This window comes from Sminthopsis crassicaudata, chromosome 1 (genome assembly GCF_048593235.1).
Source record: "Sminthopsis crassicaudata isolate SCR6 chromosome 1, ASM4859323v1, whole genome shotgun sequence".
NCBI classification, from domain to species: domain Eukaryota; kingdom Metazoa; phylum Chordata; class Mammalia; order Dasyuromorphia; family Dasyuridae; genus Sminthopsis; species Sminthopsis crassicaudata.
This window is the reverse complement of record NC_133617.1, coordinates 422,006,097-422,028,912: the sequence shown is the minus strand read 5'-3', so window position 1 is coordinate 422,028,912 and position 22,816 is coordinate 422,006,097. Positions and strand designations below refer to the sequence as shown.

General features: G+C 34.9%; 1 protein-coding gene across 1 annotated transcript in view; it reads left to right on the top strand.

Annotated features, from left to right (window-relative positions):
* The window catches only part of COG7 (component of oligomeric golgi complex 7), a 64,742-nt gene extending 43,003 nt beyond the window's left edge, over positions 1-21,739 (top strand). Inside the window, exons 10-17 of the mRNA XM_074280366.1 lie at positions 1,330-1,446; positions 3,567-3,632; positions 7,088-7,274; positions 8,386-8,526; positions 10,561-10,644; positions 15,195-15,309; positions 17,554-17,697; positions 21,302-21,739. Coding sequence (XP_074136467.1) covers positions 1,330-1,446; positions 3,567-3,632; positions 7,088-7,274; positions 8,386-8,526; positions 10,561-10,644; positions 15,195-15,309; positions 17,554-17,697; positions 21,302-21,468 — 1,021 coding nt within the window. The 3' untranslated portion in view covers positions 21,469-21,739. The remainder of the gene's footprint in view (positions 1-1,329; positions 1,447-3,566; positions 3,633-7,087; positions 7,275-8,385; positions 8,527-10,560; positions 10,645-15,194; positions 15,310-17,553; positions 17,698-21,301) is intronic.
* The last annotated feature ends 1,077 nt before the right edge of the window (positions 21,740-22,816 follow it).

Here is a 22,816-nt window from a genome sequence, read left to right as displayed (position 1 = left end):
TTTTAAAATGAAATTAGTGAAAAATGCAAATTCCAAATAATTTTAGAGAACTGAGATTAACATGGATTCTCCTTTCTAAAATGAATCTTGTAATTTGTTGATAATTTTTCCTTTTTACTTTTGTATAACATTATTGTATAACATTGTCATAGGTTTTTTTTATTTTTTTATTTTAATAGTTTTTATTTACCAGATATATGCATGGGTAATTTTACAACATTGACAATTGCCAAACCTTTTGTTCTAATTTTTCCCCTCCTTCCCCTCTACCCCCAGATGGCAGGTTGACCAATACATGTTAAATATGTTAAAGTATAAATTAAATACAATATATGTATACATGTCCAAACAGTTATTTTGCTGTATAAAAAGAATCGGACTTTGAAATAGTGTACAATTAGCCTGTGAAGGAAATCCAAAATGCAGATGGACAAAATTAGAGGGATTGGGAATTCTATGTCATAGGTTTTTAAGCAGTATTTCCCAGTTGGGCTTTTGAAGGGCACTGTTGTATATTTTAGTCATTTTCATGTTCCTTCTCTGAGGAAGTTGTAAGGTTCTTTATTGTGTAGACAAATATTTTAAGGTACTCTTACCTTTTAGAGAATCCTAATAGCCCGCAGAGCATATATAGCCCTTCTTTCTGTCATAAGGACATCCTTGTAACAATAATGTCTTATATGATGATAGAATGCCCTCTTTCTGCAGGATAGAATCTTCTTTATATTGTATTAGTCTTAGAAAGTGATCTAGAACACCAGAGCATGGGCCGGAGGCAGGACTTAACTCAGGTTTTCTTGGCTGTGAGACTGGCTCTCCTTCCACACTACCACACTGCTTCTTGAAATGAGCCTTGAAAATGAATAGACCCAGAGATGCTAAGGGGGTTTGTTCCAGGACATAACAATAGATAAAAAAACTAGAATTGAAAGTATAGGCTCTTGGCCTGGAATACAATGTTCCTTTTACTCTGCCATATAAAGGTCACATGGAAATTTGGTACCTACCAACTGTTGGCCTCAGTTGTTTGTAGCCTGCATCAAAGATAGGAAAAGTCTTACTAAATACTGAGTTAAGCAAAAAATGTTATAGTTGAGGCCCAGAGAGGTGAAATGATTTAATCAACAGCAAATCTGGGACCAGATCCCAGGTCTCCTAATCCACAGTCCAGTCCAATGCAAGTTATTCAACATGTATTTTAATCAACTTCTAAAGAAATACATTTGTTTAGGTAATCAACTCTGGTCAGGATCATGTATTTATTTCATGTGTCTTCTAGATTTGAGAGGTTTACTAAAAATTTGTCTTCTTTCTTTTTTCCCCTCAAAGGTATGTATCTGATTTCACTAACACCCTCCAGTCAATCAGAAAGAAGTGCAAACTTGATGATATTCCTTCTAATTCCCTTTTTCAAGAAGATTGGACAGCTTTCCAAAATTCTGTTAGGTAAAGTGGGAATTGGGATTTAAATAAAAAAATTACAGAAAGCATGAAACTCTGTAGTATGCCCTATGAAAAATTGAGTGTAATAGTTGTAATTTTTCTTTCATTGCCTTTAAAAAACATCAAAATGAATGCCATAGAAAAGCAAAAACTTCTTTCCCCATTATCTCTCACTGTCTGTTTCTAGACTCCTGGAAGTTCTTTTTAATTCTTCTCTTATTTTAATGACTCCTAATAGTTTTTTAAAATTTGAATACTTTGATACTTCTTTACCCCCATAGCCAAGTTTGAACAGAGCAAAATGTATTCCTTAAATTAAAAAAACAAAACATTCAAAATACAATTGCCTTAGCCAGTATAACTGTGCTAATTTGAGTGTGGTGGGCAAACAAATTTAAATAAAATGGAAGAAATGAAAAGACATTTTCTTGTTTGGAAATCTAAAATGATTTCCTTTGTTAAGAATTGGGACAATTAATCATTAGAAAACATTGCATTGTCTGAAAAGGGCAATGTGAGCGAGGAAGTGACTTCTCAAAGGGAGAGTCAGGATTAGAACCTGTGTTTGATGAAATCTCTTTGGGAAAATCTTTCACGTGACGCTAGGCACACTAACATCTCATCCTCAGGAGTCTAGTTGATGCAGGACCATCTGTTTAGAAAGCCTCAGAGTGATTTAAGCCTAGATTTGTGAAGAAGATTTGGTTCTGCTTGGAAGATGTACAGAGGTTAGCAGGAAACCACTTTGATCTAAGACTCTTGTTATGCTAGAGCAGACCTAGTTCCCTGCTAGAAAGACTGCTATGGTTTGATAAGCGAGCATGCCCTGCTTCTCTTTGCTCCATGTTTCTTAGTGTACATGGAAATGGTGTATGCATGGTTGTTGTGTTATATACCTGGAGGGTGATGAAATATTTTAGTTCTCATAAACTTTCCTTATGATGGAATGCTTAGATACTCTGATGATAGGCACTTTGAGAGAAAGTTAAAAGTTAACAAGACTTAGGATATTTTAAATCCTTAGAATCTGTTCTGACATCATGAATTTGGTGTTAAAAGGCTCAACTATTGAAATTTGAACTCTGACATGTGATGCCTTGAAAATCAAAGGACTATTATATTCAAATGTGATGGCCATAGCAACTTATTTTTGGAGAATGAGTAGATTGTTTTTTATTGAACTTCCATGAAATGAGAGACAGAAAACTTTAAGACAGAACCTTAGTATCAAAATCTAAATTTTGTGTAGTGCCTCAACAAATATTAAATAAAACATTTTGATTGCACAGAATGCTTTTTCCCAAGTATTTTTCTTACCACTATTATTTTTAAATGTTTTGTTGATGCTTTTTTTTTTATTATTAAATTTACCGGGCAGCTAGGTGGCACAGTGGATAGAGCACCAGCCCTGTAGTCAGGAGGACCTGAGTTCAAATTTGGTTTGAGACACTTAACACTTCCTAGCTGTGTGACCCTGGGCAAGTCACTTAACCTCAATTGCCTCAGCAAAAGAAAAGAAAAGAAAATTTACTGTCATTTTCTCACCAATATTCTCCTTTCCCCCCATGATCCATTGTGCCAATGAAACCTTTCTGCTCAAAAGTTAGAGGCATGCTTTCAACATTAGAGCTTCAGAGTCATGATTGAACACTGTATTAGCCAGAATTTTGAAGTCTTTCAGTGTTTCCTTTAGGTTGATGTGTTAGTGATTTAAATTATTTTCCTGGTTCTGATTTGTTCAAACAAGTCTTTCTTAGTTTCCATGCATCTTATCTGTAATTTCTTTCAGCAAATGACATTTTCTTATGTTCATATGCCATAATTTGTTCAGCCTTTCTCTACTTGATGGGTACTTAATTTTGTAATTTATATACTGGAACTCCCAGCAGCAGGGCAAGCTCATTCATAGCAGAAAGGCTTGGGAGGATTTTATAAATATACCTTTTATATTAATCACCAAAGGAGGAAACTCTTTCCATCAAGTCATTAATAGTTATCTTTTCTTCTGGACATAATATTACAAAATGTTGTGAATAGTTAGAATTTATTGTTAAAAGACAGTGTTTGTCATGTGTCATAATTTTGCATACTTCAATTTTTTAAGTGCTTTTTGTTTTATTTAGGATAATAGCCACCTGTGGAGAACTTTTGCGGCATTGTGGGGACTTTGAACAGCAGCTAGCAAACAGGTAGGGAAGATTTGTATTATGATTTTCTATGTTTAGAGGAAAACTTGATTTTTAAAAATATATGTTATATTAATTGCAAGTCTATCAAATCCAAAATCTACACAGCTGTTGATTTGTACCTGGATAAAAATTGTGTTATTGTTTTCATTATCATCGTCATTACTGTTTTTATCAAATATCAAGCACTGTAAGAGCTCATGGTACTGTCTAGTGCTAAAATAAAGGTTAATAGGATAGTTTTGTTTAGTCTTGGTCTTTATTATTAGGAAATCTTTAGGCTGTTAGGAAATAATGTAGATATTCTCCCATTATATGCCCAAAGTTTCATTTTAAAATAAAATGGCCTCTGCATTTTATTTTATGGACCACTAAACATATTTTTTCCATAGAAATAATGTTGTAAGTGGTGATTAAATTGCCATATGTAAATGGTGATTAAATTGCCATGTCAGGCCTCAAAAATATATTGAATTCATAATATAGGTGAAGTATTGTATGTATCTAAGTGTTAAATAAGGAGCAGGAGAGAGGAGAAAGATAGTTTTCTAGATAGATAGGTATTTTTCTTTTTAATATTATCCTATTTCTTTACTGATATTTTCCCTTAGGAACTCAATGACTTCATGCTCTCTAAGCCCCACTTTTGTATGTCAGCCAGGTCTGCCTTTCTCATAGTGTTTTATGTTCTAAAATTATTCCCTTCCTCTTTCCCAAAAGAAAAATTCCTTCAGTGTAGGTGATAGATGTTAGAAGGAAAGCAATGTGATTGAACGAACTCCTATTGATGTATTGATTGATGACTGCTAACTTGTCTTCTGTAGTTATTGTATTTTAAAAGAAGATTTTTTTGCTTATGTAAAAAATTTGCTAATTGGTAGAACTTGAGACAATATAAAAATAAAATGGGAAGAAAAATAGAGCAATGTGAAGTGTAAGAGGGGAAGATGTTTTTGGATGGGAGAACAGTAACAGTTTGATCTTATTTCAGAATTTGTCCCTGTGGTCAACTCATTTAATCAATTTGTGTTTTTCATATCTTTTCTCTTTCTACTTATGAAGTGATATTTTTTTTCTGAAAGCTTAGGTTTTTTCCCATAACTAATTTCATGATAGTGACTTTGTTATTGGGGAAATCAGGACAGGTCAGGGGTGACTATAAATATGGTTTCTTTGTAGGTAAGGTTTATCTTCAGGCAAACAAAGAAGTTAGATGAATAAATAGATTTACAAAATATTATGTGTATGTGGAATAGAATAAACAAGTAAAAAATTAATATTTATCACAAACCCATAGTCAATGAATGAGATAGTAGATTTAGATTTCTCGGGTAAGACTTCCTGGAAGAGTTAGATATTTAATTTTAAATCCTGAATTGGGACTAAGGACATGGTATTTCAAACAGAGGAGAGTCTGAGTAAAAAATTTAACTTCTCAAAGTTTGAAGGAAGAAGAGACTTGAAAGCAAGAGTTTTCCCGTGGAGTACTAGCTATAATGAGTTATTCATGACAAGGTGTTAAGTTTTGGTGATAGAAACGGAAAGAAACAGGCAGATATAAAATATTGTATGCTTAATCTGTAATTCTATAAACATTGAAAATTGAAAGGAAAGACCATGTGTTCTCTCTGTTAAGAAGACAAAATGAGTGACAATGGCCTATAAAACTTATCTTATCTCCCAATCTATCTAAAACATGGGAACACAGACTTCTAACAAAGACCACTCCCTTAAATAGCAGAGGCAGCTGCTTGAAATACTATGGAATTAATTTTCACCAACAGACTTGGGATTTGTCATCATTCTCTTGTAAGATTGCCACATTGCAGAAACTGATAACTTAATGATTTTGTAGGAAGTAAAAGGATTGCATAGCTGTTAGCTGAAGGGTTTCCCATATAATATATGACCAAGAGATGTGAGGTACGTGGTTTTTTTTGTTTGTTTGCTTTTTGGTTTTGTTTTGTTTTGTTTTGTTTTCCCTGCATTTAAATGTTGTTAGTTCTTGGAAAGATATCCATAGAATAAAATGTTGGTGACTTATGTGAGAATCCTTTTGGAATAATTTAATAGTAAAATCAGAATTTGAGATCCCATATACTGTCCCATGTACTATGGGGAAATCACTTAGTTTCTTTAAAGATCAGTTTCCTTATCAGCAAAATGGGTATAATAATACTTAACATTATTTTACAGGATTGTTTCAAGTACAGCTCTTTGTAAATTACAAAGTGCTTTGTAAATGTGAACTATTAATAATTCACAAATTTTAATGGTATTGATTAGTTGCTGACAGCTTTCTTTAAAATTAATTGAAAAAATATATGAAATAGAAGTGTACATTTCAACTTAATACCACGTACTGTTAATATAATGTAAAATCAGATAATTTAAGATCATAATACTATTCATAACCTAATAGGGAATCAGATGGTAAATTAGATTTTCTGATACTTCTCCAGGTAAAGAGAAAAATAAGAGGAAAATACCCTTAGCTTTCTTTATACTTAACATGATTTAAAAAAAAAAACTTGCCATCTTTTATGTTTTAAAAATTTCTGATGCTACACTGCTTTTCAGTTTGGTAGTAAGGTCATATATTGAAGTCAGTTCTGTTGAAGTGACTAAAGCTTATAACAGCTATGCAAAGCAGGAATGGCTTACTTGGAGAGTAAGGGAGGACATTGATTTCTCATATGTCTGATCACCAGTTATCTGGCCAGCCTACACTTTATACATCTAGGTTTTTTTGTTTTTGTTTTTGTTTTTTGTCTTTTTCATATATTTTCATTTCATATATTTTTATTTTCATTTAACTAAAGGGGAAGTCTTTGAGACATAAATTTAAAGGTACAAAGACCCTCAAGCTCCTATTGTTTGTTATTGTAATGGTTCTTGAAGACTGTCCTGACAACTGCATGGTCACACTTGAACCTATTCCCATTTACTAGTTCATGTGCACTTTTAGGGAGGTAATAATGGGGGAAAGTACTGTATTAGGAATAAGAACATCTGAGGTCTTTAGTTTCAGCAAACATTTGTTAAATGTTGATTGTGACAAGGCATTGCACTAGGCACTGGGATAGATAGAAACACTGAGATAGAAACAAGATAGTCCCTATCCTGAAGGAACTTAGTTCTTATTTGAGAGGAAAGCCATTTTTACTTCTGTAGCACTTTCTTCACAATCATCCATCTTGCATTGTTGAATTTAGTTCTTATATGGCTTATGAATTTGAGAAAACATCTCACCCTTCAGTGCTTCCATTTCCTTAGTTCTAATGTGGAAATTGTAATAACCACTCCCTACTTGCTTCATGTTGATCCACTGCAGTTTAATACATTGCAGTTGGAGAAAAGTACAACATCTTTTCCTTCCAGCTAGTGTGCTCTCTTGATCTGTCTGTCTCTCTGTGTACAAATGTGATGTCATAATAATAATACCGTTCTTATTATAGGATTTTGTCCACAGCTGGGAAATATCTTGCAGACTCTTACAGCCCTCGTAGTTTGACAGGCTTTCAGGATAGCAGCCTGACAGATAAGAAGAGCTCTGTTAAGAATCCATGGCAGGAATATAATTATCTTCAGAAGGAGAATCCAGTAGAATATGCCAGTTTAATGGAAGTACTTTATACTCTCAAGGTATGAGACCAGATGACAGTGTTCTTGGGAACAAAAGCTTTTCCCTTGGCACTTTAAATATGAAAGTTTTTAGGGTACAATGCTCCTCTCTCAACATAGTTGTTTTTGCTCATTGTGTAAGATTTATGCTGCTGCTTGCCCTATGGCCATTGTTCTTTCCCATTTATACATTGAATCTCACTTAAGTCTCTACTGTGTTAACTCTGAAGAAATGTTCTTGGCATTTAGGGTAAAACTATTTCAACAAAAGGGGTGACGCAAATAGTAAATTGTGATTTATATTGTGAATGGTACCATTGATAACATATGGCCTACCAGTTTTATATCCAGAAATGTTTTCAATAAATTTGGTATAAAAACTTTGTACCCATCTTGTTTTGAATCTTGTCAAGTGGACCTCATTATGCTTTTTTGGCCATGCGTATTCCTCTGCTTTTTAGTCAATGATTTCCCAGTTACTCCATACTCTAGGGCAGGATCAGATCTTAATGCTGGTGTATCATCTTTATGTGGCTTACTTGTACTCTACAACCTGGCCCCCTTAGCTGGCTGTTTTTGTGTCTCACACACATTTCTTAAAGTAATTCTGTAAATCCATTCATCCGTGTTTTTGTGATTAGGTTAAAGTAACTTTGTTTATCTTTATTGCTAATCTGATTTATGTCTGTTTGTCTTAATTGACTCATTTATAATAACAAAACTAAGGTTACAATTTCTGTTGTGGTATTTTCTCAGGCTGTTTAGAATTCCTTGAAACTTACACAAGTGGTACATATGCTGCCTTTTAGTTAAATTTTATTGACTTGACCTTGGAAATCATGATCATGTTTAGCATGTCATTTAGTGTATATTGATGTTAAGCTAGTGATTTTCCCCCCCTACCTTTTCCCCCATTCCCTGGATTGTCAGAAATTATATAAAGATATCCCTTAAATCCTGGTTGTTGTGTTTTTGGGTTTTTTCTGCCATTTAAAAAAAAGTTTTGTCATTTAACGTCTTTTGTGGTTGTCTTTGTATAGAACTTTGTATTTAGAGATATTGGTCCTATACTTAATAAAAATCTTGTGGTATTTGGGTCTGATTATTAAAATGCCCTTTTATTCTTATGTAGGAAAAAGGCTCAAGTAATCACAACCTGCTATCTGCCTCTCGTACAGCCCTAACTCGCCTTAATCAGCAGGCCCACCAATTGGCTTTTGATTCTGTTTTTCTGCGCATCAAACAACAGCTTCTACTAATTTCTAAGATGGAGGTGAGTTTTTTGAAGTTTTTTCCAGGGACCTGTTATGATTTATTTCAGAGCCCTGTTTTCTATCAGGAAGCCAGCCATCTTTCCTTCTTGCTTAAATGTGGGGCTAACAGTTGCCTTTTATTTCTTGAACTTTTAAGGAAAGTTCATTTTTGATATCTTAGAATCCTATCTCTTCTTCTATAAATTATTATTTAACATGGATCTTGAGTTAATGCCATTAACTTGAATTAGATTTGGGTTATTCAGACCAGTAATGAAACAATAAATAGAAGAAACATTGTGAAGGAAAAATTGACAGGACTTAGTGATGCCATCAACAGAATATATCTAGAAAAAATATTATGTTATCTCAATAAACATGAAACAATGAAAAATACAAATTCATAATTTTATTTTTATTTATGCCTTCCAGTTTAGATTCTTATTACTTCAGTCATGCCTCCAACCTCCCTGCCTCCAGTTTTTCCTCTTTATACTACATATTAGCCCTGTCACCTGATTCAGCTTCCTATAATCCTTCCTTCATATTATACTCTTGTTCACGTTCTCCTTTAAGATAAAAGCCAAACTCCTGATAATTAAGATCCTTCATTGTTTGAACATGAGATATCTTTTCAAATTTATTTCTCACTATACCACTACTATATAAAATTTTTGTTCTGGCCACACTGGTCTATGCAGCAGTCTCCAAATAAGACTATCATTTTCCATGCTATTCTCCTCAAGTGGAATTCTCCACTTTTCATCTGTCATAATTCTACATTCAGCTTAAATATCATATCTTTCATGAAGGCTTCTTTGATTGCCCTAGCCTTAAAGAATCTCTTTCCTTTTATTGTGCTTATTGTCTGGTACAGAGGAAAGAACATTGACTCTGAATTCAGAACATAAGTTTGAGTCCCACCTCTGAAATTTACTTATGTGACCTTGGCCAAGACATTTAGGCTCCTTGGATTTCAGTTTCTCATCTGTAAAATGAAGGGCCTGGACTAATGGCATTGGGGTCCTTTCTAGATTTGTGAGCCTATGGCACTTCTTTTATATTGCTTTGTAATATAAATTTTTTTTGTCAAATCTCCCCTTTTGAATTCCTTAAGGAAGAAAGGAAAAAAAGGAGGGAAGGAAGAACCATGCTTTTGAAAAATCTTGTTTACCTTAGCACATAGAACAGTGCTTTGCATATAGGAGATACTAAGTAAATATCGAATTGGAAGAATAAATGTAGATGTTTGAAATGTTAATTTGTACTAAATTTTAAATTGACATGAAGGAAAACATTGAGGATAAAGACATATTTGAAATCAAACAAGGGAATTTCAAAGCAAGAATTGTTAACTGGGACAAGGTGACTAGAAAACTTGGGCAGGAGTAAAGAAATCAAGAATCTTTCTATAGGGAGTCTTTTCTAGAAGGGGGGGTCGGAATCAAGAGAAGTAAGTCAGCACTTGAAAATGAGTATCACTAATAACTGATATAATAACTGTAGCCCCAAGAATCATAGGATTGTGGACTTAGAGTTGGAATGTACCTTAGAAGCCCAGTCCTGTTATTTTACAACAGAGGAACTAAGACCTAGTGAGATTAAATGACTTGCCTCGGATCACATAGGTAATAGTGCCAGTTTGGAATGCAAATTAAGATTTTTGACTTCAAATCCAGTGCTCCTGCCATTGCACTGTCCAACTTACAATAGTAAACTTTACGAAGCATTTTTCACATTCATCTTACTTGAACCTCATTAACAACTTTGTGTGGTAGACAGGACAGGGATTATCATTTCCATTTTACACATGAGGAAACTAACGCTCTTTGAACTTTAATGATTTGTTGATGGTCACATAGTGTTATGTGTCAGGAGTGGATACTGAATGCTGGCTTCAAGTATAGCATCCTTTCCTCTACACCATACTAAACCAGAGCTACAGGGCCACATTCTAGAGTCTAGGTTCATTTAAGAACAGGTCATTGATGGATTCAGGGGTTTGATGAAAACAGAATTATTTAATGATTTTGATTTTTTCCCCCCTTTTTCAGAGTTGGAACACAGCTGGAATTGGAGAGACATTGACAGATGATCTTCCCACGTTTAGTCTTACTCCTCTTGAATATATTAGCAATGTAAGAGACATAGCATATTGATTTCTTTTGGACAACCATGACAAAAAAAAAAATCTTTGTGTTTTTTGGTTGTTAGACACTTGAGATTAAGTAGTTGTTTATCCCAGTTCTTTATTTTGTATCTTAACTTTTATAGTTTCTGCACTTAAGTCACATTCTTTAAGGAAAAATCTATTTTAGAGCCTTTTGAAACATATATGGTAGCTAAAGGATGTTTCTTGAAAAGGAAAAAGAATGAGATATATTAAATAAATGATATGTGGAAAGCTCCTGGATTAGAAGTTAGTGATGCACTTTTGATTTTCTCAGTCCTTTACAGAACTGGGGAAAGTGTTGGCAACTTCAAACAAATGAGCAATCTTTATTATTTTTGGTCTTCTTTCCATCAGGCAATATAAAAACGTATTCTAGTCAATTAAAAATAAATGTTAACTTTAAATATTCTGCTACCTCTGTTGGAAAGAGTGTAAACTAGTAATGTTTCTCATAGGCTGGTTAACTGTTTGTACTACAATCACAATATTGTTGGCATTTATCTATAGAGCAGTAAGTAATGTCTGATATGTAGAAAATGAGGTAAATAAATAAGAAAGCAACACTTGGATTCTAGCCTAGACATGACTTTTTGTTATTTACATGATTGGGTTTTTTTTTTCTATAAAATTAATATAATGTTGACAACTTTCTAGAAGTAGTTGGAGGTTTAATGAGATTTAATGGGAGATTAATGAGATAATTAGTAATCTTTGGAAGAAAGGTACTGGAAGTACATAATCATTTAATTTTCACTGAAAGTCAGCATTGTCTCGGTAAAAATAAGTAGTTCATATTTCTATAGTCCTTCAAGGGTTATCAAAGGGCTTTAATATTTAATGGGCATTTAATACCCATTATACCCTTGGGTTCTCCTATGTAAAGTGAGAGGGAGGCAAATGTTACTATTCTGTTTTAATATATGAGGAAACTAAGGTTCAGAGGAGTAGAATGATTTGCCCAGAGCCAGCCCCAGAATATGTATGAGGAGGTAAATCTCATAATTTCATGTCTAAGGCTTTCTGTGTTCTAGTGAGCTCTCAGAGCCACAATTTTGGTTCTTATACACAAGGAATTGAGGCCCATTTGTTGCTGTTTAGTTGTGTCTGAGTCTTCTTGAGCCTTTGGACCATAGTGTCCATGGGTTTTTTTTTTTTGTTTTTTTGTTTTTTTTTTTAATCGGAGATGTTGGAGTGGTTTGCTATTTCCTTTTCCAATGCATAAAGGTAAGCAGAAATTAAGTCACTTGTCCACACAGCTAGGAGTGTCTGAGACCTAATTTGACTCAGGCCTTCCTGACCCCAGGTCACTGAGCCATTTAGCTTCCTACCCAAGGTCCATGGAAGTATAATAATAATTGTCTCCACGCAGAGGGAAAATCTGATGATCCAAATTCTAGTTTAGGGCTTTGCCACAAACTAGTCAAGTGATCCTGGGTGAATCGTTTAACTTCTCTGGGCCTTAGTTTCTTCATTTGTAAAGTGAAAGGAATTGGATTAGTTAGTCTGTAAAAAAAATATTGTATGCTAGGAACAGTGCTCAGTACTAGGGATACATAGAAAGGCAAAAACAGTTTTTGTATTCAAGAAGGTTCCAGTCTGATCAGGGAGACAATATGCCAACAACTATATGCCAGTAAAATATAGACAAGATAAGCTGAGAATAATCTCAAAGAATGAAAGCACTAGTTCTACGAAGGTTGCAAAAGGTCACAGAAGGGGATATAGTACTTACCACACACAGTATCTGGTACATAGTAGGTCCTTAATAAATGCTTTTTAACTGACAGACCTAGCTGACACTAAGGAAGCCAGGAAAGTCAGGAAGGAAGGAAAGAAAGAGTTTCAAGCAGGGAAACAGCCAGTGAAAATGTGTAGAGTCAGGAGCTGGAGTATAGTGTATGAGAAGCAAGGAGACCACCCAGGATCTCACAGGATCACCCATTAGGGGAAGAAGGTAATAAAAGGCTGGAAAGAGAAAAAGAGGTCAGCTTATGAAGGACTTTAAAGCCAAACAAAGAATTTTATTTTTGATCCTAAATAATGAATTATTAGAATTTAATGAGAAAAGGGGGTAGGGGGCAGCTAGGTGGCGCAGTGCATAGAGCACCAACCCTGAATTCAGGAGGACCCGAGTTCAAATGTGGTCTCAGACACTTAACACTTCCTAGCTGTGTGACCCTGGGCAAGTCACTTAACCCCAGCCTCAGGGGGAAAAAAAAGAAAAGGGGGTGACAGCTGAGGGAAGGATAGACTAAACTGGAGAGATTTGTGACAGAGAGATCAACCAGCAAGCTATTTATTGTAATTGTCTACATGTGCGTTAATGTTCACTTGGGTAATTGCAATATAACAGAAGAGAAGAGAACTTAATGTGAGAGATACTACTAATATTAAAACAAGAGGATTTTACAATTGAATATAGAGAGTGAGAGAAAGTGAGAAGCTGAGGGTGACAGGTGGGTTGTGAGTCTGGGTGATTGGGAGGGGGGGTGATGTGATATCCTTAACAGCAGTGGGGAAATCTGGAAGAGAGGAAGGTTGGGAGGGGAAAGATAATCATTTCAGTTATGGACATGTTGAGTTTAAGATGTCTGTGAGACTTCCAGTGGGCAGTTAGAGATGCAGGGTTGTAGATCGGGAGAGAGTGGATCATTTAGGTTTGAGAATCTTTAGCATAGAGATGGTAGTTGAATAGTTTAGAGATGATAGTTAAATTAGAAACTGATGAGATCACCAAGTGAAATAGAAAAGGAGAGGAGAAGCAAGACTGAGCATTATGGAAAACCAATTGTTAGTGAATGTGATGGATGAAGATCCAGAAGAAGCCTGAGAAGGAAAGAGCAGAATCAGGAAAACTAAGAGCAAAGAGAGTATCAAGAAAAAGAGGGGATGGATAGATGGCGTCAGAGGTTACTGAAAGGCAAAGAGTATGAGGGCTAGATGATTTTAACGTTTCCTTTAATATCTGACCTTCAGTGTTTAAATAGTAGGTTTAGGATTAGAAATTGGGATTCCTTACTTCCAGTCCTGTCTGTCTAACCTTGTGTAAAATATCTTATGGTAGGAGGAAGTATATTGTAATCAAATCTTATCTCAGATCTACTATATATTTTTTATAATTTTCTATTCATGTGCTTCCTAGGTAGCATACTATTTCAGGGTAACTAATAGATTGGAATGAGAATATTGAACCGGTTATTAAGGCTAGTCCATTTTTTGAGAGTCAGGAGAAATATAAAAACATGAAAGTCAAAGAATTATTTTAGAAGGTTCTTTATAGCTGGAATCCGGGCTTAACAACATTTACATTTGGTATTTTAGACATTGTTGGTATTCTTTGAATTTTGATTTATATAAAACAGTAAGACAAGACGACCACCAGTAGGATCCTGGAATCTAGCCAATCTGTTAAGCCATGTTGCACTTTGCTGAGCTAGACTGGACTGTATCTATAAGATAACCTGAAGTATGGCAGCCACAACCACAATCGACAATTTAAAAAGATTTTTAAAAGATTGCTTTAGATTAGTCCATGAGACTAATCCTCTGTGAGCTTCCAGAAGAATTACAATAATAGAGTAAAGTAGCACTCATAGTCTGAGGCAAGACATAGGTCAAGGATAAATCTCAAAGGCAAAGTTGCATATAGCACTGGGATCTGAAGTTGTTGTTTGAATCTTCTAGTCAGAGAACGATATTTATATGTAGGCAATAGAGAAAAGCCTGTGGATCATCTCCTCATCTCTATAAATATACCTACTCATAAAATTAGCAGGTAAGTCAAGAGTAACTGATCATGATTACACCAACATACACACAAACCTATATTACATATTCAAAATATCATTGGTTTAAGAAAATCTGTAATAATGGTCAGTGAAACTAAATTCTGGAAAGAAATTGAGGTCAAAGAGCTTTGGTATCAAGATATTTTGTCTCTTTTATTTGCCTTTGAATAAGCATACTAGTATAATTAATATATTAAATAATTGCCTGCATTCTGCCAACACAAATCTATTATGACAGTCAAAATCCAAGTAGAGATAAGCTGTCTGTTGGAAATACAGAACTGGAATACAGGTGAGATCTCTGGGCTACAGATAATGTAGATTTGGTATTTTATCTAAAAGGGATAATAGCCAGAATCTGTTTTGTCCTGAGAGTAAATGAGATTACTCTCATACTCAATTTACTCAATAAATATTGAGAGAAAAAAGTAGCCAGCTGAGGGAGACTTAGATATTGTCAACTTCAACTTCAAATGTACATTCTGACTATTAAAATAGGAATGTATCCAAGTTGAGTAAGGACTTTGAATAAGAAAGAATGCTGATTTCCTTTATTCTGCTACCAATTAGAAGTATAAACTAGCGACCTTTTGTGTGTGTGTGTGTGTGTGTGTGTGTGTGTGTGTGTGTGTGTGTGTATGTGTGTGTGTGTATGTGTGTACTAGTAAAATGTTTGCACTTATTGTGTCTGGACCTTAATGATAATAATATTTTATTTTATGTTTAGATTGGACAATATATCATGTCTCTCCCATTAAATCTTGAGCCATTTGTTACCCAGGAAGATTCTGCTTTGGAATTAGCTTTGCATGCTGGAAAGCTTCCGTTTCCTCCTGAGCAAGGTAAGAGAATCACTTAGCTGCTGTTGTACTTTTAAAAAACCACTGATTCAGATATTTCTCGCTTTGTGAGAAGAGAGTACTAAATGTCACAGGATCATAGGTTTGTAGTGGGAAAGAGCCTTCTCATCATGTCGTCCAAAACCCTTACTTTGTACATGAGGAAACTGAAACTTAGAGAGATTCAGTGATTTGCCTAGAGTTGTGAGGGTCATGAAGAGTGGAAATTCAGAATATTAAATCCAGCACTTTTTTCAGAGCACCATGTTGAACTTCTGTCATTGAAGCACTTTGATACTTTTACATATATATATATATATATATATATATATATATATATATATATATATATATATATGTATATATATATATATATATGAAACATTCAGAATCTTAGATATTATTTAAAATATTTTATGGATAAGGAAACTGAGACCAGAGAAAGAAAAATTCTTATCTCAGATCTAGTGGCTTAGGCCAGATTAGAAGCTAGTTCTTTTAATTCCCATTTCATTCTTTTTATACCCTTCTTATCAGTAAATTAATTCACTTTAATAGAATTAACAATTGTGGATCAACAGTTTTCAAAGAGCCACAATGTGGAATTGTGAGTCTGAACTAAGGAGAAAATATTCACTAAGATGTTTAACTAGCACTGTTGATGTTTGCCACTCTCTAATGGGAATTTATAATAGAACAAGTCAGGGCTGATAGTATTTATTGATAAGCAGAAAGTGATAGATTTAAGGTTCCTGGAAATTTTGCCTCAGATGAAGAGTCAGCTGATAGGCATAAGTTGGGTCACAGACCCAGAAAATAGAGATAAGCATTATTGACCTCCAAGGTAAAATCAGAACATTCATGTTCTCTTTGGGTGAAGTCAAAAGTCCTTGGGTGTAACTTAATCAAAAGCATTTCCATGAAGTGGTTGCTATTAAAATTAAGGAAGATTGAAGTAATTACAAGACTTCACTGAAACCAAATCCAAAGTTAAAAAAATATAGAGCTGCTGTTGTTCAAAAACCTAGCTTTTCAACATCTCTTCTTGAAACTCTATTTTCTTGGCTTTGGTAATAGTTCTCCTACTTAACTGCTTATCTTTTACTAGCTCTTCTTCCCTGCCTCTCTTAAGCATGTCCTCCAAGGTTTATCCATCTTGACTTTCCTTCCATCCATACTTTCAACTTCAGCTTACCATTCCCATGCTGAGGACTCCTGAATTTACATCTCCAATTCTGATCTTCTACCTTTGCTTCATTTCTCTGCATCCAAAGAACAATAGAAAGTGTCCATTTGTATGATGTCATAGCAGATTCAACATGTCTAAAATAGGATTCATCATCTTAGCATTCTCTCTTCAGAACAATTCTTCCCCTTTTCTGTCGGTGGCCCCACACTTCATCTAGTCTCTTCTTTGTAATGCCCTAGAGAAATAAGTTCTTCAAGTGGGGATTGTGAAAGGGGTATGGACTAGATTTCACTGGGTCCATAGACTTAGATGGGGAAAAAAATTTATAATCTAGAATCATACTGCTATCTAACGTAATTTTTTATTCTTTTCCCTTTATTCCTGGGCCATTTCTGTTCTCAAGCATGTCATACTCATTTCTTCCATATGTTATGTTGGCCCACGTTATTTCCATATACACATTATCTGCTCCCACAATTCTACTACCATTTAGAATATATTCCCTCTTTTTATTTTTTCTCAATAGTATTTTATTTTTCAAAATACACATAAATAATAGTTTTCAACATTCATTTTTAAAAGACTTTGTGTTCCAATTTTTTCTCCTTCCCTCCCTTACAAGACAATCTGATTTGGGTTAACTATATATAATCCTTTAAAACATATTTCCATATTTGTCATGTATACATTCCCCATCCTCTATCAAAAACTAATGCATCCTTAAAGAACCTAGGTCAAGACCTGTGTCTTTCATGACATTTTCACCAATTATTCCAACCCATCTTGTTCTACTTTTCTCCCAACTCTTGTAGTATTTATCAAGTACCATGCAATTTAACACTTTTTTTTTTTTTGATTGTTTCATGTATTGGTCTTATTTAGGCCTAGAGCTCCCTGAAGACAGATCACTTTTTAGATTTCTTTCATATCCTCTATAGCATGTAGCACAATTCTGTACACACACACAGGAGGTATTCAATAACGTCTAATTGGCTAATGGGATTTTTCATGGGGAAGTATCCTATTATTTCTGGTGGAATATTCTTTCTTCATTTCAGGGGACGAGTTGCCTGAGTTGGACAACATGGCTGACTACTGGTTGGGTTCCATTGCCAGAGCCACAATGCAGACATACTGTGATGTGATCCTTCAGATTCCTGAGCTAACTCCACACTCCACAAAGCAGCTGGCTACAGACATTGGTACATTTGGGGCTTATGGGAATGGGGTGGCTGCTGTTGCTTGTCCATCTGCCCCTAGAGAAAGCTTCTTCCCTTAAATGCATTCCCCCCAGTAACTATGGTGCAATCTTTTTGGCCCATAGGAGCAAATATATAGGGCAAATATATAACAAGTCTGCTTCCTTGCCATCGTTATTTGGGTCTCCCTAGAACTGTCCTTATGCTTCTGGGGGATAGATCAGCTGCCAGATCAGGTATGGCACTTGCCCTCCTTTCAGCATGCCCAAGGTATGCTCCTCTGCCTCTTTCCTGAAAGGTGAGAGATCAGCCTTCCCTAACAGGACACTAGAGAAAGAACCTTTCAGGTCTGTCTATAAAAATCTAATTTTTCTGTGCCCAGACTGTTATGCATTGCAGAATATCCTTAGAGTACGTGAGGGACCTCATCTCTGCAATGCTGCCTGGTCTCCAGAGAAAGAGCCCTTTGCAATAAAGAGTTTGTTGAGGAGCAGCCCAAATGTCTGCTTATTCCTTGCAGGAAAACTTGCCAGCACGGGACATTAGATGCACTTACAGTATCCAGGTTCTCATTTGAGTGCCTGTATAACTGTTTGATGTTCAAAAAAATCTTTTCCACAATATGAGAGAGAATTGCTAAAATAACTGTGCTTGTAAAGATAAAGTCTTCAGAACTAATTTCATAGAATCAGAGATTTTGATCTGGAAAGAACTTTAGATTATGAAGTCCAATACCTGCATTTTACTGATAAGGAAACTAAGGTTTTCCAAAGGAATGTTCATTCCCCCAAATCCAACAGCAAATTAATGGTAGAACTGGAAATAGAATCTAGCATTATTTTTTCTGCTATGCCATATTGCTTCCCAAATAGAACACATTTTTGTTCATGGGCTAAATTCATAGACTCAGATTATTGTACAAAAGGGACCATAATGGTCATCTAATCCAACTTCCTCATTGTATAGGTGAGGAAACAAAGGCATAGTAGTTTTAAGTGATTTGCCTAGAATCTCATAGCTAATGAGTTACAGATCTGGAATTACAACCCAAGTGTTTTTATTCATCTTCCAGTGTTCTTATCTATTAAGCAATCAGTATCACAATATAAGAACTTTTTCCTACTTCACTGGGCATATTTTATTTAGGAAAATTAAAAAAAAATGAAACTCATTCATCTGTATTACTGCTTATTAATTGTTTGGGTTTTTTTTTTTTTTTTTTTGGTTTGTTTTTTGTTTTTTTCTGAGGCTGGGGTTAAGTGACTTGCCCAGGGTCACACAGCTAGGAAGTGTTTAAGTGTCTGAGACCAGATTTGAACTCCGGTCCTCCTGAATTCAAGGCTGGTGCTCTATCCACTTCACCACCTAGCTGCCCCTTATTAATTGTTTTAAGCAAAGGCTTTGGTGGAGAATAGAGGCTTAATTAAGCCTTTAGATCAATGGATTCCTTGTAAATTATAATCATCTGTGTTATTCCTTTTCCCATATATTTTATTTTATTATTATTTTTTCTTTTTTTTTTCATCTAGGATAAGGTTTAGTAATTTATTTTTTAAAATAATAGCTTTTTATTTTTTTTATTTTTATTTTTTTACTTAATAATTTTTTATTATATATATATATTTTATAATATTATCCCTTGTATTCATTTTTCCAAATTATCCCCCCCTCCTTCTATTCCCTCCCCCCGATGACAGGCAATCCCATACATTTTACATGTGTTACAATATAGTCTAGATACAATACATGTATGTGAATATCATTTTCTTGTTGCACATTAAACATTAGATTCCGAAGGTACATGCAACCTGGGCAGACAGATATTAGTGCTAACAATTTACATTCACTTCCCAGTGTTTCTTCTCTGGGTGTAGCTACCTCTGTCCATCATTGATCAACTGGAAGTGAGTTGGATCTTCTTTATGTTGAAGATTTCCACTTCCATCAGAATACATCCTCATACAGTATTGTTGTTGAAGTGTACAGTGATCTTCTGGTTCTGCTCATTTCACTCAGCATCAGTTGATGTAAGTCTCTCCAAGCCTCTCTGTATTCCTCCTGCTGGTCATTTCTTACAGAGCAATAATATTGCATAACCTTCATATACCACAATTTACCCAACCATTCTCCAACTGATGGACATCCATTCATCTTCCAGTTTCTAGCTACAACAAAAAGAGCTGCCACAAACATTTTGGCACATATATGTCTCTTTCCGCTCTTTAGTATTTCTTTGGGATATAAGCCCAGTAGTAGCGCTGCTGGGTCAAAGGGTATGCACAGTTTGATAACTTTTTGGGCATAATTCCAGATTGCTCTCCAGAATGGCTGGATTCTTTCACAACTCCACCAGCAATGTATTAGTGTCCCAGTTTCCCCACATCCCCTCCAACATTCATCATTATTTGTTCCTGTCATCTTAGCCAATCTGACAGGTGTGTAGTGGTATCTCAGAGTTGTCTTAATTTGCATTTCTCTGATCAATAGTGATTTGGAACACTCTTTCATGTGAGTGGATATAGTTTCAATTTCTTCCTCTGAGAATTGTCTGTTCATATCCTTTGACCTTTTCCCATATATTTTAAAGAGACATCTAAGAAGTCATTGAATTGCAGTCAGCTGAACTAGCTATCTTAGTAGTTAAACCTTGGTATATTTATTATGTAGGCAAGATCTTTGGGAAGGGGCCCAGTATGATAAGATTATAAAATCAGTTATTTTAGAAACCACAAAGATACAAGTAAAAAACAATAAAATGCAGTATATAATCAAATACCAATTATGTGGTACAAATTTTTGATTCATATAAATTTACAGAAGGGAATGAATAAAAGTAGAGAGGAAGGAAAACAAGGAATTGCTTTCCCAGTTTATGTCTCACTTGTTTAAAAGGTCATGTTTACCTTCTGTGTATGTTTTTTTCCTCATTTTAATATATTAGAAAAATAAGCATGAAAGAAAAGTGTAGCTAAGTTATGGAACTAGATGCAGTTATTAGTTAAAATGATACTCCTTTACAACAATGGGTTAAGGGATGTAATTTACACTTCAGTTATAAGTGTTATGATGGAATTTTACTAAGTGGAGTATTTTTAAAGGTTTATGGTTTGACTTTGGCATATTTGAATTCATATACTAATGTACTGTGTTATAAGAAGTTTCATTATATTTAGAAAGACCTGGGACAGAACTGTAGTTCCTTAAATAGGTATTTGGCAGGTAGCCAAAACTTTTCTTTTCTTCCTGTGTTTAGTGGCCTCATTTAGATTGCTCTTTCTTATTTAGGAAGAGGATGCACTGGTCATCTTTACTTTTAGTGTAGAGCAGGGGTTCTTAAACTACGTCCGGGGGCCAGATGCTCCTGCTGAGGACGTTTATTTGGCCCTCTGAGCTATGGCAAATGGGCTGAGGGGCGGAGACAGAGTGTGAGCTTTTGTTTTTACAAAATCCTGCCCTCCAACAGTCTGAGGGACAGTAAATGGCCCCTATTTAAAAAGTTTGAGGACCACTGGTATAAAGTAATGCTTGTTTGCTTTAAAGTAATAATTTGGTTTGCTTACAGAGAAAAATCTAGAGATATATATTTTTTTCCTTTTTAACTTCACAGACTATCTGATAAATGTGATGGATGCCTTGGGCCTTCAGCCATCCCGGGCCCTTCAGAACATGGTGACTCTCTTGAAGACCAAACCAGAAGATTATAGACAGGCAGCCAAAGGTCTTCCCCGTCGACTAGCCAGCAAAGTGGCTTCCATGAGGAATGTGAATTACTGATCTCACTGTTCAGACTTTGGAAGGAGGGTGAAAACTAATATTCTGGGCCAGCAATAATATTCCTGTATGGATTGAGAATATTTTACCAACTTGGCCAGGAATCAAGGCATCTCCTTGAACAGGAAGAGGGCCATAATTAATTTGTATAATCTCCAAAGGATTATGGGTAGAGGGAATATTATTTATTAGTATAAATATTTTAATTTTTTTGAATGACATGACTTTTCAAATGGAATTTTCAAATAAAATGAAGAAAGAAACTTCAAAAAAACCCACCAACAACTAATCTTTGTGTTACCATGAGCACCAGAATGTTGAATTGTCATAGTAGCAGGCCTTTAGAGAATATAGAGACTGGTTTTAGCTTATTTGGGTTTTTGCTTTTTGGGGGGAGAGCAATAGTGATACAACTAATGCTTACTAGGTATTGTGCTGTATTTTACATGGTTGGCAGCTTGTGACTCCTGATGCTGCTTAGCTGGGAAACTATGACCAGGTTTTGTGTATCTGAGAAGTTCATGGACATATGACAATAAAAATAGCAAGCAATAGCTATTAGACTTTTTGATTGGGAAAAGAATAGATGATTCTTATAGAAATTATATGCATTTCTCCTTCCTGTAAGAAAAAAAGATTATTTGGAACTATCTGAATGATATGTTGTGACATTTGAGAGGGGAAAACCTATGTAGGGATAGGCAAAAGCATGAGTGCTGATTCTTTGGAATGTTTCCAAATTTTTTTTTAATTTAAAAGATAAAGTGAGTTTTGTTAATATAAATATTATGATTAAGAGAATGACATGAGACATTTACTTTTCTTGAGCTGTCTTTTCCATCATTTTAGATCCATTCTAATCCATATCACTTCTTTCACTTGGTTCTCATGATCAATCACACAAATATGAATGTGGTATTACTAACTAAAACATGTCATCTTTGGGGCTCTCAAAATGTATTCACACTATTGTAACCAATTTGTTTGGCACCGATAGAGCCCCAGCTGGGAACCTGAACCAAGAAGAATATTTCAATTTTCTTATTTAGCTGAGCATACACTGTCTCTGGTAGTAGCTGAGTCGTATTTGGGGATGGCCACTAGAGGAAACTGCCTTGTAGAAATGAGAGAGATTCATATAAGTATTCAAGAAATCTAGAGGGCAACCATATTTTATTTAAGCAGGAAAGCTTTGTGGGTTTACTAACCTTGTCCTCTTTCTCCATCCCCTATAATAGCTTTTCTGCTTACATGAAATAATTCATCATCATTTTCTGAGCCATCCACATTTTCAAAAAAAAATGCGCAGATAATGTCATTTTGTCTCTTGCTTTTCCTTTTCACTCTGGGG